The sequence below is a fragment of the Panthera uncia genome, chromosome B1, assembly GCF_023721935.1.
Source record: "Panthera uncia isolate 11264 chromosome B1, Puncia_PCG_1.0, whole genome shotgun sequence".
Taxonomy (NCBI): Eukaryota; Metazoa; Chordata; class Mammalia; order Carnivora; family Felidae; genus Panthera; species Panthera uncia.
The window spans coordinates 135541483-135555619 of NC_064811.1; the positions used below are offsets into that span (position 1 = coordinate 135541483).

A 14137-nucleotide genomic window follows, 5' to 3' on the forward strand; every position below is an offset into this window, starting at 1 on the left:
GTTGTTGTTGTTGTTTTGTTTTGTTTTAAAAAAGAATGAATGGTACATTTTCCCCCATTACTTCATGATACAATCGGGAAACGTGGGCAGTGATGGCAAAGCATTTCTAGCACTAAATGGAGAAAACAGCCCAGGGATTGATGTTGGTGGCAGGGCAGTGAGCTCTTAAGGTGGCAGTAACCAGAGACTGCTGCAGAAAAGCCCTGCTCTATAGCCAGTCGCGCTTTGTAAGGGCGAGTGTTCGATACATACGGGTCTTTCTGGCAGAATCTTCCACGAAAAGAGAAGAGATGTCTTCATCCACTCCTGCTTCATTCTTTGCGATACAAGTGTATGCTCCTGTATCTTCATAGCGCACATTGCTTATATGAACCTCGCTGCCATTTGCTGAAAACAGAAGGCAAATGCAACTTGTAAACTCCAATTTCAGTTTTGGTACAGTGCTTTCCGATTACACAGTCAAGCAGTTCTCTTAGCTTGTCCTAATTAAACTGCTTTCCTTCCTACTTTCATGCTTTGGAGGCATGCCAAATTATTCCAAAAGCATTCAAGTGTTTCATAAACTGTGTTGTCATTCTGCTAACAGAGAACCCAAAACTCTGTATCAAATGCACATGCTTTATATTTTATATTTATTTCCTATTTCCTACTTGGTATAGGTATTTCATATTGATAACTATAATTCCATTTATTTATTTCTTTTTAGTATTCAAAATTCACTTTGTCCTAAGTTTTACAAAATTTAAAAATAATAACAATATGTTTTATATACAGGAGAATACATATAAAAAGACATCATAAAGGAATTAAGCCAGCTACATCATACAAGTATAGTGCAATTACCAGTTGTCAAGTACATTATTGAGCGTGTATTAAATATCTGGAATTATAAGGTAAGGGAACTATTAAGTAAGGAAAACAGAAAGATAAAAACACATGATTTGTCTGCAAGATTTCAATCTTTTGCCAGGAATATATGTAAATAATATTATAATATGGAAATTAACACTGTCAATGTATAACCAAAGGGTTAAGGGAGTAAGTAGCTCAACTTTTAAATCTTAGTAAAATAATTTTTTAAGCTAATCCCTAATTAATGAGTTGTATTCCCTAATGGGGATACCAGAGTATAATTAAAAACTGACTATATGTAGGAAATATACAAGGTGGTGTTACACATATTATGTGTTAATTGTCCTAAGTAATACATAATTATCAGAAGCAGAATTCGAGACTCAGAGAATGATCGTACATGAATCACTCAACTCAAAAGATGGGGGCTGGATGCCTATCAGACTCCCAAATCCAGTGTTTGTTGTGCTCATTTTTTTTCCTCTTTTACTTTATTTCTTTAAGTCTTTCTGTGTGTGCTTGTGCCCTTTATTATCTAATCACAAGAACACCATGCACCTTGTCCTGTGTGGTTGTCTGGGGAAAGAAGGCAGAAAAACAGTGGGAAAAGAGCTTGAAATGTCAGTGGCTCTCAAGGGATGTGAATAGGAGGATATGGAGAGGCAGTGAGTGGGGAGAAAGAGCCAGACTACTTGAACCTCTTTCTCACTTTATAGATGTTATTACACACCTCCACCACCCCCCATCCATTGTTGAGAGTCACTACTCCAAAAGGGAGGTTGGTGATCTGTTTTTGTTTTTGTTTCTTTGCTGTAAAAGGCCTGGTAAATATTTTGTGCTTTATAAGCCATATCATATCTGTGACAACTGCCCACTTCTGCCATACTGGCATGAAAGCAGCCATGGACAATACTTTACAACATGAGTGTGGCTGTGTTCTAAAGGCAAACAAAAACAAAGCCCCCCCCCCCCCCCAATTGACTTTATTCACAAAACAGGCATTTTCCCAGATCTGGCTTGTGGACCTTAGTTGGCAGACCCCTGCTCTGAAAAATAAAGAGTGAACATGCATTTAAGCCTGCATCAGCTTCTTGTTTTACATGAAATATGGCTCTCTCCAAAGAACATACTTTTTCTTAAGACCCACAACTTTACAACTTCAATTCTCTAGATTTGTTTTGAACTATCGTCAATTTATTCCTTCCTTAAACTTTCTCTTCTCAATATTCTTATATGTTCTCCTAACCTACATGCCTCACTGTCTTCCTCCTTCTCTACATAATCCACCATTTCTAAATATTTTCTACTCTATTGCCAGAATGAGCAATTCCCTCGTCCATTTATCATTCTGACACACAGGCCTTACTAACTGCCCAAACTGCAACAAGCTGACATATCTCCACACTTGGTGTCTCTGTATCTAGTTTTTTTTGAGTACATTAAGAGACTACTGCATAGGCAAATTTACAGATTTTGAAATTCACAGTTTTCAGTTTGCAAGATGTTCAATGCTACTTGCTATTTATTTCACCTGACCTTTATGGTTACATGCCTTTCATTTCCTGCTCCATTTTTATTTCAAATCTTTACTATGTTTGATGTTTCCCATCTTAATACTAACTTCTTAATCTACGCAAGTGACCTTGCTTTTAAATAATGAAATACATACATGTAATTAGAAAGTAAACTCAAATCATTTTGCAGTATACATGGTTATTAAATTATCACATTTTATTACCTTAAACTAACACAATGTTATGTCAATTATATTTCAGTAAAAGCTGGGAAAACGAGTTAGGCCAATTTCCTATTTCCATCTACATTTTTACATTTATTTACATTTCAAAGGAAGCTCTCTCCTGTTTCTTTGCAAGGGAAATCAATCTCCTCTCTTTTCTTTCTGATTTCTATGATTATTTGGTCATCCTTCCTCACCTCCATCATCTCCACATCTTTTTCCTTACTAATATTCCTTCAAATTGATGCACTGTTTAAGAAAAAATATCTTTATTTGCCCTAATTCTTACCCTCAGTGGCAGCTAACTTTTCTTTTTTCTTCCTTTCAAAACTGGAGAGATTTTTATACTTCCTACTTCCTTTTCATTTCCAAACCCACTGAAGACTAATTGCTACTATTACTGCTTTTTTAAATGTCAAAAGGCCAAACCTAATCACCTAACTCACAAATACATTTCAGTGACTTTCCTTAACCTTTCTATGCATTTGACATTGTTGAACACTTTCCCATACTTAGCTTTATTTTCTTCTGTAGAATCACCTTAATTTCATGCTTCCTTGTTGATTTTCAGTCTCCTTGTGTTATTTATCTTGATTTGCCTTCCAATTAAACATTTCTGCTTTTCTAGGATTTTACTTCCTTTCATTAACATATCATCCCATCCATGGACATAGTTATGGAGTCTGTGCCTAGACTTGGACCTCACATATTAATGCCAACTAAGCATTTGTTGAATAAATGGATAATTGAATAACTATAGTATTTGGTAATATGTAATCATATAGAAAGTCCTATGAAATTCAACACTCCAATGCACTCAGAGTTATCTCGTAGGTTGTGTTCCCCACTCACCTTTCATTTGTCACATTCTCTCAAAACTTTAGCTATTTTCTCGTTTTTAAAAATGATAATAGCTATCCTACAAGGGCCCACACTCTTTCAATATTGAATCTAGAGTGTAACCAAACCCCTGAATTTACCTCCCTGTATATTCCTAGAAGCAAAGATATAACTTGCCCATCTAATATGGCTTACTAGTATTAAATGGGCAAGAGATGACAAAATCAGAAACTAATTAGAACTTTCTTCACTTTAATTTGTGTTAATCAGATCAATCTTCTTCTCTTCTAAGATTATAGACACTAAAGATATGATCAGCAGATGTAAACATGTTGGTTTACTTATATTAATATGGAGATTTGTAGCATTCAGGTTTTAAAGGTCAAAATTACTTTCCCATGTCATTTTTGAAAAAAATAGTAGATATTTCAAAAAAAGTATTTAAAAACATATATTGAAACATTCTTTGTCAAAGTGGAATAAGAATTGATGTCTGTGCTTATAGAAATAATGCCAAAATGAAAATACATTCATTTCTAGCAGTATGAATTGCAGGAATTTAAAGCAAGCAATAAAGAATATCATGTCATGCAACAGATACTCCAGTAAAATGACCTGTCATGTTCTACTCTTGATGGTGGAAATAAGATATACATTTTTCAACCTACTGGTATAATCAACGTATATGCAACTGTTTTTGCACAAAGATATTTTTTGTTTTCTACTTACCACATATTAATGATTATTATATGTGTAATAATTGATTAATTATAGTTACACATTAGATTATTAAAATTTAGGATATTTTATAAATTAGAATTCAATAATAATATTCATAACCTTAAAACAATTTGGTAATGTTTTTATTTTCCTCTGTCTTCATTTGCAAAGTATACTACAAAACATTCACTAAGGAATTTCCATATTATTTATACTTCCTATAATGTATTTTAAAAGTATGATTTAAACATTTAATTGGCCCCTGCAGAAAGGTATTCTCTGAAGACATCCACCTATTCTGTTCAGCATATCTGCTATAATCCATAAGACAAGTATTTAAAAGATACATAATATAATATTTTATTTATTGCTAAAATAATGACATAATTATTATGACAAGATTATCATTGAAAACACTAAAAATAGTAAAGGGTTCTATTTCAGATATAATGTGTTAGAAACAGCTATATTCTTTTCATATTCATGACATTTTGTTGTCATCTACTTTTTTTTTTAAGTCATGTAAACTGTGTTATAAATTTTAATGTAAAATTTCTACATGGTCATTTGAGAGGAGAAAATGAAACTGAAAAGCACCTTGAAGTGTGAGTTGTTTGGACAGCTTTGGTGTAATATCGATTCCATTCTTCAGCCAGCCAAGCTGAGGGTTTGGTATGCCTTCGGCATGGCACCTGAGACTTGCAGTTACCCCAGGTTCTCGAGCCTGACTCTCTGGATACACCCGGATCACTGGAGGGACTACAAGAAGAAATGGGAAAAAAGTAAGTTACTAAGCCATATTCTGTGATTTTCCAAAAATTGCAATATGATAAAATTGCTAATTATATATTCTAATGATATGTAATTCCACAGATCTTAGTTTCCAAATATCAATATCTCCAAAAATTTGCCACTATTCCTTGCATCAAGGTTATTATGAGACTGTGTCGGGAAAAATACAAGCTGAGCCTGGAATATCCTGTTTTGGTAATAAAGGAGGTTTTCAAAGGATGATAGAAACAACAATATAATACAGAATCCAAGGGCACCTGGGTGGCTCATTTGCTTAAGCATCTGAGTTCAGCTCAAGTCATCAGCTCACTGTTCATGAGTTCGAGCCCCACATCAGGCTCCATGCTGACAGCTCAGAGACTGGAACCTACTTCGGATTCTGTGTCTCCCTCTCTCTCTGCTCCTCCCTTGCTCACTCTCTGTCTCTCTCAAAAATAAACACATTATAAACAAAAAAATCTTAAAAACAAAATACAAAAGCCAGCTTAAAGGGGCTCATATTTGTAAAATATATGAAAATCTGGGCATTACAATAATTAACAACTCTAAAGAACTATAAGGAACAAAATAAGACTTTAAGAATTCAGTTATAGGGTCCCCTGGGTGGCTCAGTCAGTTAAGCATCCAACTTCTGCTCAGGTCATGATCTAGCAGTTCATGAGTTTGAGCCCCACATCGGGCTCCGTGCTGACAGCTCAGAGCCTGGAGCCTACTTCAGATTCTGTGTCTCCTTCTCTCTCTACCCCTCCCCCACTCACGCTCTGTCTCTCTCTCTCTCTCTCTCTCTCTCAAAAATAAATAAAACATAAAAAATTTAAAAAAAGAATTCAGTTATATAAACAAATAATGAATATATAAATGAGAAAGAACAAAAATATTTTCCTTACCATAGCATGTTTAAAAGATCAGAGTAACAATTATATTTATAGAAGCATCCAAAAAATAAAATATTTAGAAATATTTAGAATATTTAGAAATGAATTTAACCAAGGAGGTGTAAGATTTTTACACTGAACACTGCAAAATGAGTTGAAAGAATTTAAAGAAAAACACATAAGTGAAAAGTCATGTGTTTATTAATTGAAATAATTAATTAGTAGGACAGTAAGAATTGGTAAGAATTGTCTGTGAGATGACAAGACTCCAAAAAAGTCGATCTATAGATACAATGTAATCCCAATCAAAATTCCAACTGCATTTTTTTGCAGAAATGGAAGAGCTAATCTTCAGCTTTATATGGAACTACAAGGGACCCCAAATAGCCAAAACAATCTTGAAAAAGAAGACAAAACTGGAGGTCTCATATCTCCCAATTTTCAAATGTATATATATGTAGACAACACACACACATATAGTATAGTAATCAAAACAATGTGATAACTGGCATAAAGAGAAAAATCAAATCTATGGATATAGACTTGGGATGCCAAAATAAACCTATTAATCTATGGTTAATGGATTTTCAATAAGGATTCCAGAAAAGAGTCTTTTCAAAAATTGATTCTGAAACAACTGGATATCCATATGAAAAAGAATGAACTTGAACCCCTACCTCACAACATATATAAAAATTAACTCTAAATTAATCAGACTTAAATGTAGGAACTGAAATAATAAAACACTTAGAAGAAAACATAAGGATAAATTATCCTGACTTTGTATTTTACCATGGTTTCTTAGATATGACCCCAAAATACAAGCAACAAAAGAAAGATTAATAAACTGAACTCATTAAAATTAAAATTTGGGGTGCTCAAAGGACACTATCAAGAAAGTATAAACACAACTCACAGAGTAAAAACATATTTGCAAATTATATCTGATAACATACTAGTATCTAGCATATATAATGAGCTGTTATAACCTAGCAACAAAAGACTAACATCCCCTTCCACACAGCAAAGGAAATTGTCAGCCAAATGAAAAGGAAACCTATAGAATGGGAGAAACTATTTGTAAGCCAGATATCTGATAAGTCATTAATATATAAATATACAATGAACTCATATAATTTAACAGAAAAAAAGCAAATAAAAATGGGCAAAGTACCTAAACAGACATTTTTTAATGAAGACATACAATGACCAACAGGTTAATGACAAGGTACTCAACATTACTCAACATTACGGCTTATCATGTAAATGCAAACCAAAACCACTTCATATTTGTTAGGATGTCTATTTTAAAAGGCAAGAGATAACAACCATTGGTAAGGATATGGAGAAAACAGAGCCCTTGTACACTGCTGGTGGACATGTAAATTGGTACAACCACTATGGAAAATAGTATGGGGGCTCCTACAAAAATTAAAAATAGAACTACTTCCAAGTCAGTAAATTCTAACTTCCTGCTCAAGTAAGCTTTAACTGACACAGATTCCTTCTGAACTTTATCCTCAATATTCTCCCAGGAAAAATAAGATTGAATTTGTGTATCTTCTTTTACCCTGTGTCAGTTTTTCTGCTGATAGAAAATAATACCATCAGCAATAATACTTTAAGAGTAAAAACAATAATATGCTCATAGATGCCATAGAATATTTGTGTTGTACTTCTTATAGTCATGTTGCTTTAAAGATGAGTCACATAGAAGTTTGAAGCCTTCCCCAGGACACAGAGCTTGTTAGAGTCCAGAGTTGAGATGAAACTCGAGGAGGCCGTGATTCCTCAGCCAATGTTCTTTGCTTTTCATGCTGCCCCTAATCAACCTGGCTGATCTTGGTCTCTAATAGCCACTGCATTTAGCCAATAGGAAAAAAAATACACAAAAATCTGAAGGGTAGTAAAAACATGTTCCAAATTTGACTGATCAGTAATTCCTATGGCAATCAATCAATCAGTCAGTCAATCATAAAAATTGCCTTACAATCCAGCAATCCCACTTCTGGGTATATACCCAAAGGAAACAAAATCACTATCTTTAGAGAGATAACTGTAGTCTTATGTTCATAGCAGCATTATTCGCAATAGCCAAAGTAAGGAAACAACCTTAAGTGCCCATCAATGGCTGATAAAGAAAATATGGTATATATATGATGAAATATTATTCAGCCTTAGAAAGGACATTCTGTCATTTGTAAGAACACAGAAGGCATATTGTAAGTGAAATAAACCAGACAGAGAAAAAAAGATACTCTATGGATGACTTATATGTAAAACTTAAAAACAACAACAAACGGCAATAAAACCAACAACAGTAAGAAAATTATGTTGACTGCAACCTCAGAAAAGACCTAATACCAGACCATCTGCTTAAGCTGTTCTCAAATTCTTTAGTTGTCTCATTTCTCTGCTTATAATCTCATAACTCTATATCTCTATTTTCCTGTTATCTCATATGAAAACAAATGTTATTTTAAACCACTAAGTTTGAGGATAATTTATTGTTCACTAATCTCTCTCTCTCTCTCTCTATATATATATATATATTATCTGTACTGCCAGCGCAGAGCCCAACATGGGGCTCAAACCCACAAACTGTGAGATCATGACCTGAGCCAAAATGAAAAGCCAGACACGTAACCAACTGAGCCACCCAGGTGCCTTTAGCATTTGTTATTTAGAATGACCATGAAAGCATATGCACCCTGCATTTGTTTGTAATAATATGACTTGGTAAATAAAGAAAAACACTATGGTTTTCAGTGAAAAAATTTTCTGCAGGAGCTATCTTAGCAGAAGACAATGGACAGATATGCTCACCTGGGCCATTTTGCTCTTTGGTTAACTAATATACTTTGAACTACCTGATTTCTTTTATTTTCATCCAATGGAATGCCAGTCAAAGATGCAATGTGGATAACTAAACTGGGAGACTCTCTTTAGGATCTCAACTTTAGACCTAAGTTAATTTCACCACTGTTCTTTCTAGTGACTGGAGGAGCCATTGTATATACAAATTAGATTGACTAATGAATAAATGTCAGCCTTCTAGATTTACTGAAGATATAAAAGCAATTCAAACCAAGAGACTAGTTGAAGCCACAATCAGGACTATAGATATGTTTATCATCCTACTGTCCCCTTCTTTTTGGCTGTGTACGAGAGCTCTTAAACTAGACTCAAATCAGCTCTGATATGGAGACAAAGGGAAGGAAGGGGTCCTCAAAAAGTCCCAGTAATCCTTTGAATTTGCAGCTGCTTCTTTACTTTGTGAATTGCCTTTAATAGTTTCAGGAGCAGAAAAATATTAAACTTCCAAAATTCTGAACACCAGATTTTTGCTACATCCTTTCCCCCTCTCCTAAATATAATTCCAAAGAAATGCAATACACACATCTGCAACAGCGATGGGAGTAAACCAAGCTCTGATTTTTTGTTAACCTCAATGACTATTTAAATGGTTTATTTTGAAATATCAAATATATTTTCAAAAATAGTCTTCATAAATTTCTGTACATGCTTTCTGGTGACCACCTAACACACGTAGTTAGGCATTGGGTACATATCTAAAAGCCCAGGGTAATTTCTATGCCATTTTATTACATTGGAGGTTCAAGTAAATAACTTTTTAAAGAGATACAGTAATATACTTCCAGCAAAACCACATTACCATAAGATCTGCAGTGAAGAGACTTCTTTCATATACTCAGACCCAATCTTTAATCTCTTGACAACTCGAAAGTGAGTTAGAAGATGAGTTTTTTAAAAAGACTTTCATAGAGTGCCAAAATGGAAATCTACTCTTTCAGTAAACATTTAATAAAAGAAAGTGTATCTTACCACAAAACTCATAGCCAAAGTAAGGACCAAGGCTTCTTGAAATATTATTTGGAATAGCAAAAAATTGAGACAACCTACATACATTGAAAATTAGTTTGAAAAGAAGTACATAAGTCAACTCAATGATAACAATAGATTCTAGGGGCTCCTGGGTGGCTCAGTTGGTTGAGTGTCTGACTTCATCTCAGGTCTTGATCTCATGGTTCATAGTTTGAGTCCCATATAGGGCTTACTTCTGTCAGCCTGTCAGCATAGAGCCCACTTCACATCCTCTGTCCCCTTCTCTCTTTGCCCCTTTCCAGCTCACACTCTCTCTTTTTCTCAAACAAAACAACAAAAACAATAAATTCTACATCTTTTCTATTAAAAATTGTAGATATTATATGGGTCACCTACACTGTCACTGATACTCCCCAAAGAACAGCTTTTCAAATAAGATGTTCAATTTCCCCCTGCATTCCTGGTTGTTTCTACCTTATTGATACATTTGCACATGAACTGAAAGGAAAATAATGAATAATAATTTTTGTCATATTGAATTTTTATACCCAAATATATAATATTACATTTTGAAAAAATCCTAATACTCATATTGTATGCTTCTTCTTTGCTATATGGATACCAAGTGATTGTCTGAAAGCTATCTCTTAACTTAGACACCAAATTGAAGGATAAGTGATCGGCATAACAACTACTTAACCTTGGTGACAAGCTACACATTTAAAAGTAGGTTATTTTTCCCGGGATACATATTATGAAATATAAATGACGATTGATGGCAGCCTGAATTAAAAAGTCAATAACCCTCCAGAGAGCATTTCAAGTCATTTGTTACCGTCATTTTTAGTTAAGAAGTTCTCTCTATGAACTTATCTTTCCTTTCTACTGGTATTGCATAAATAAAGAAACTGAGGAAGACCACCAAAGGGTTTTCACATTGGATTTAGAATATTATTTGTGTGTGTTATCATGAAAATCTTTAATTTTTTTAATGTTTATTTATTTTTGAGAGAGTGAGAGAGAGACAAAGTGTCAGTAGAGGAGGGGCAGAGAGAGAGAGGGAGACACAGAATCTAAAGAAGGCTTCCGGCTCTGAGCTGTCAGCAGAGAGCCTGATGCGGGGCTAAAACTCATGAACAGGAGCTCATCACCTAAGCTGAAGTCAGAGGCTTAACTGACTGAGCAACTCCAGCGCCCCTATCATGCAAAACTTTAAATTACAGGTTCCCAGTATTTTAAGCAAAATGTAGTATGTAAAGGTTAGTGTCTATACACTGGACATTTTCTAATGATATTCAGTGTAGCACTAAAATAACTCAGGAAGCACTTTAAACTGGTTGAATTTATTTGGCATAACATTGTCTAATAAAGTCAAATAATATCTATATTAAATAGTATAATATTATGTGCTTATATGTACTAAACATTTAAGTAGTTGAGTTTACATATTGTTCAAATTCATTCTATAAAATATAACGAAATAAACGTCTGTGCCTTAAAATGGAAGAGATCTAAGAGGATGCAAATATATGAATTCTATCATTAATAAAACTTAAAAAACATAAAATAGGAGTTTTGAAATAATAATTTACAGATAATTAGTGAGCAACTTCTGAGTGTAGCAAATTGAGCTAGATGATGTTCTCTCTCCATCTCCCACATACTCTGTTTTATGAATTAACATATTGAGTGAATGTTGAATTTAGGTTTTGAAATTAGCCAAGTGAACACTGGAAAAAATGCATTCTTGGCCTAAACTGTCTTATCTGGTACTGATTATAAAATAAACATATCTACTGGATTTAACTACTTGGGATCTAAATATAAAGTCTGAATTCGGTGTTTAGCAGTTATATATAAGGTATATTTGGGGTCCTTGAAAAATAGTATTTTAGGGGCGCCTGGGTGGCGCAGTCGGTTAAGCGTCCGACTTCAGCCAGGTCACGATCTCGCGGTCCGTGAGTTCGAGCCCCGCGTCGGGCTCTGGGCTGATGGCTCAGAGCCTGGAGCCTGTTTCCGATTCTGTGTCTCCCTCTCTCTCTGCCCCTCCCCCGTTCATGCTCTGTCTCTCTCTGTCCCAAAAATAAATAAAAAACATTGAAAAAAAAAAACATTAGATATTTTTTTCTTTTTCTTGATGCCATTATCTTGCACTCTTTTGCAGGATTCTATCACTGCTCTTCCACAAATTATTCACACAGCTGCGACTGTTACAAAAGGTTCTAAGAAAGCTTGAGGGTAAGAATATAAATGTCTCTGAAGTAGTGCTGACTCACAGCGGCATCTGGATTGTTCTGTTTGTATTATGACTTCCTTTGTCATTAAAGCAACTTTCCTATGAAAAATTACAGACAGAGTTTAATAAATATTTTAAATGCTACTGAGCTTGTCCAATGCCTTTTGTCTCTGACATTATTAAAGCCATCAATTTCTCTTTAACTTTGTCCCAAAGCAGTCTTTTTATATTCATGACTTTCACACTGCCTCTTGTCAATATTACAAAACTCTCTGATCACATTATTGCAGCCTTCATAAAAATGCAGAGGATACAACAAATGTTGGAGGCAAAATATAAATAACAGCAACATACTTATGGTCATAAACTTTTGCAATTTTTTATTGGGTCTTCCTATTTATCCTACAGTATTGTAACAAATCACAACTTTTTAAGCTATTTTGAGAGGAACAGGAGTCTATCCTACTTTAACAAACTTAGATCCATTAATAGCTATCTTTAAAGTTAGTGGCCCTTTTAAGCCCCAATTTTGAAAAATCTCAAAAGCCCTCATTTACAGAAATGCTCTCTGAAACAAAAGAAAGCATAACAAAAGCATTCAAGGCAATAATATAAAATGTTATCTTTCTAAATCTATGAAAAAAGAACTAATGAAAAAATTAATGTTATGTCTGGTACATGATGTATACTTTTTTTTTCTTTAGACTGTATTTACTTTCATTTAATATATATTTAGTTTAAAAAAATTGGGGAGATCTCAAATTAATTATTTGAGGCAGGGAGTGTGCATTATAGAACATTATAGTAACCACTCCACATGCACACCTGAAAATTTGAATGTATCTCTAACACTTATTCTATGCTCTAAGGAATAAAATATCCAATTTCTCTAAGTCTCAGTTTCCCCACTTGTAAAGTGTAAAACCCTTCCTAGGATGAAATTGATGAAAAGAAACAAAGTATGACAAGTTGAAATATTAGGTGTCTTAACTCACACACTTTACTTTCCAGAAATCATATTTTTGCCATTATTTGCAGAATGACTGTGACTTAATAGAAGAAATGACAAATGCACACAATTTTACTAGTCAATATCAATTGATTAGTAGAAATGGACATTTTGAAGACCTAAATTGGAAGTGGCCAAAACTTATGTATGGGTTCAATACAATATAAAAGCTATAATTGATCAGCAAAATCTGCCAAGACTGGAGAAAGGGAAATGGAAGCCAAGAAACATTTTGCAAATTTGTTTAATTTCAATATACAACATTAGATATAAACCCTATCTCAATACAATATGTAATGAGATATATTCAAAGCTGTCTGTAACTATTCTAAACAGGTCAAGTGAATCTTCTAAACTCTTCTTCAATCACATTTGTACCCTATTGGTCACATAACAAGTAAGTGTATGCTTACTCTGTAAAAAGACTGTGTTTGTGACTAAGAAGTAAGAAAAACAATTGTATTAATTAGAGCTCAAAAAGATATAGAAAATATGTTATTCAATATAATATTAAAATGTGTGGCCAAAAAGACAACTTTCCTTAAAGCTATCATTCTACCCAGACCTATCTTCCACCATTTGTATAAGGAATTGTAAGAACTTTAAATATATGTGAGACCATAAAATATGAAACACTTTGTATCAGACAGGATCACTCAATTTACAGATCTTAGATCACACCCTGGAATTAAATCATTTTGGAAAACTTACTCTAAATCTTCCAGTGTGTGTTTCTTCACTCGAAAAAAAAAATGATGATGAAACAGTGTGATGGCTCTTTAAAATATAAAATGCTTTGCAAATGGAGAGGAATACATTTATGGTTAATACTGTTGATTGAAATGTTGGTGGAAGTCTTCAATAGAGAAGATGATGAAAATAGCAAATATAAAATAATTTTGTTCAGAGATTTTCTTATTGCAAACTACTCTATATAAAAAACAAAAAAGAAAAAAATCTTTAGGTTTACGGGGTTAAATTCATCTACAGTTATGCCAATTTAGCTAGTCCACAATTCCACGTCAGAGATATATACTTTTTATTACGGATTGACCTCCAGATTTAGCAATGTGAAGTAATTTCTTAAGAAACTACCTATCAACTGATGAATGGATAAAGAAATTGTGGTTTATATACACAATGGAATACTACGTGGCAATGAGGAAGAATGAAATATGGCCTTTTGTAGCAACGTGGATGGAACTGGAGAGTGTGATGCTAAGTGAAAT

General features: G+C 33.8%; 1 protein-coding gene across 3 annotated transcripts in view; it reads right to left on the reverse strand.

Moving 5' to 3' along the window:
• FSTL5 (follistatin like 5) overlaps nt 1–14137 on the reverse strand; it is a 722149-nt gene that overhangs the window by 141083 nt on the left and 566929 nt on the right. For all 3 annotated transcript variants that reach the window (XM_049631268.1, XM_049631267.1, XM_049631266.1), the window contains exons 8-9: nt 4748–4909; nt 253–387 (exon numbers count right to left, since the gene is read on the reverse strand). In XM_049631268.1, the coding sequence (XP_049487225.1) occupies nt 253–387; nt 4748–4909 (297 nt within the window). The remainder of the gene's footprint in view (nt 1–252; nt 388–4747; nt 4910–14137) is intronic.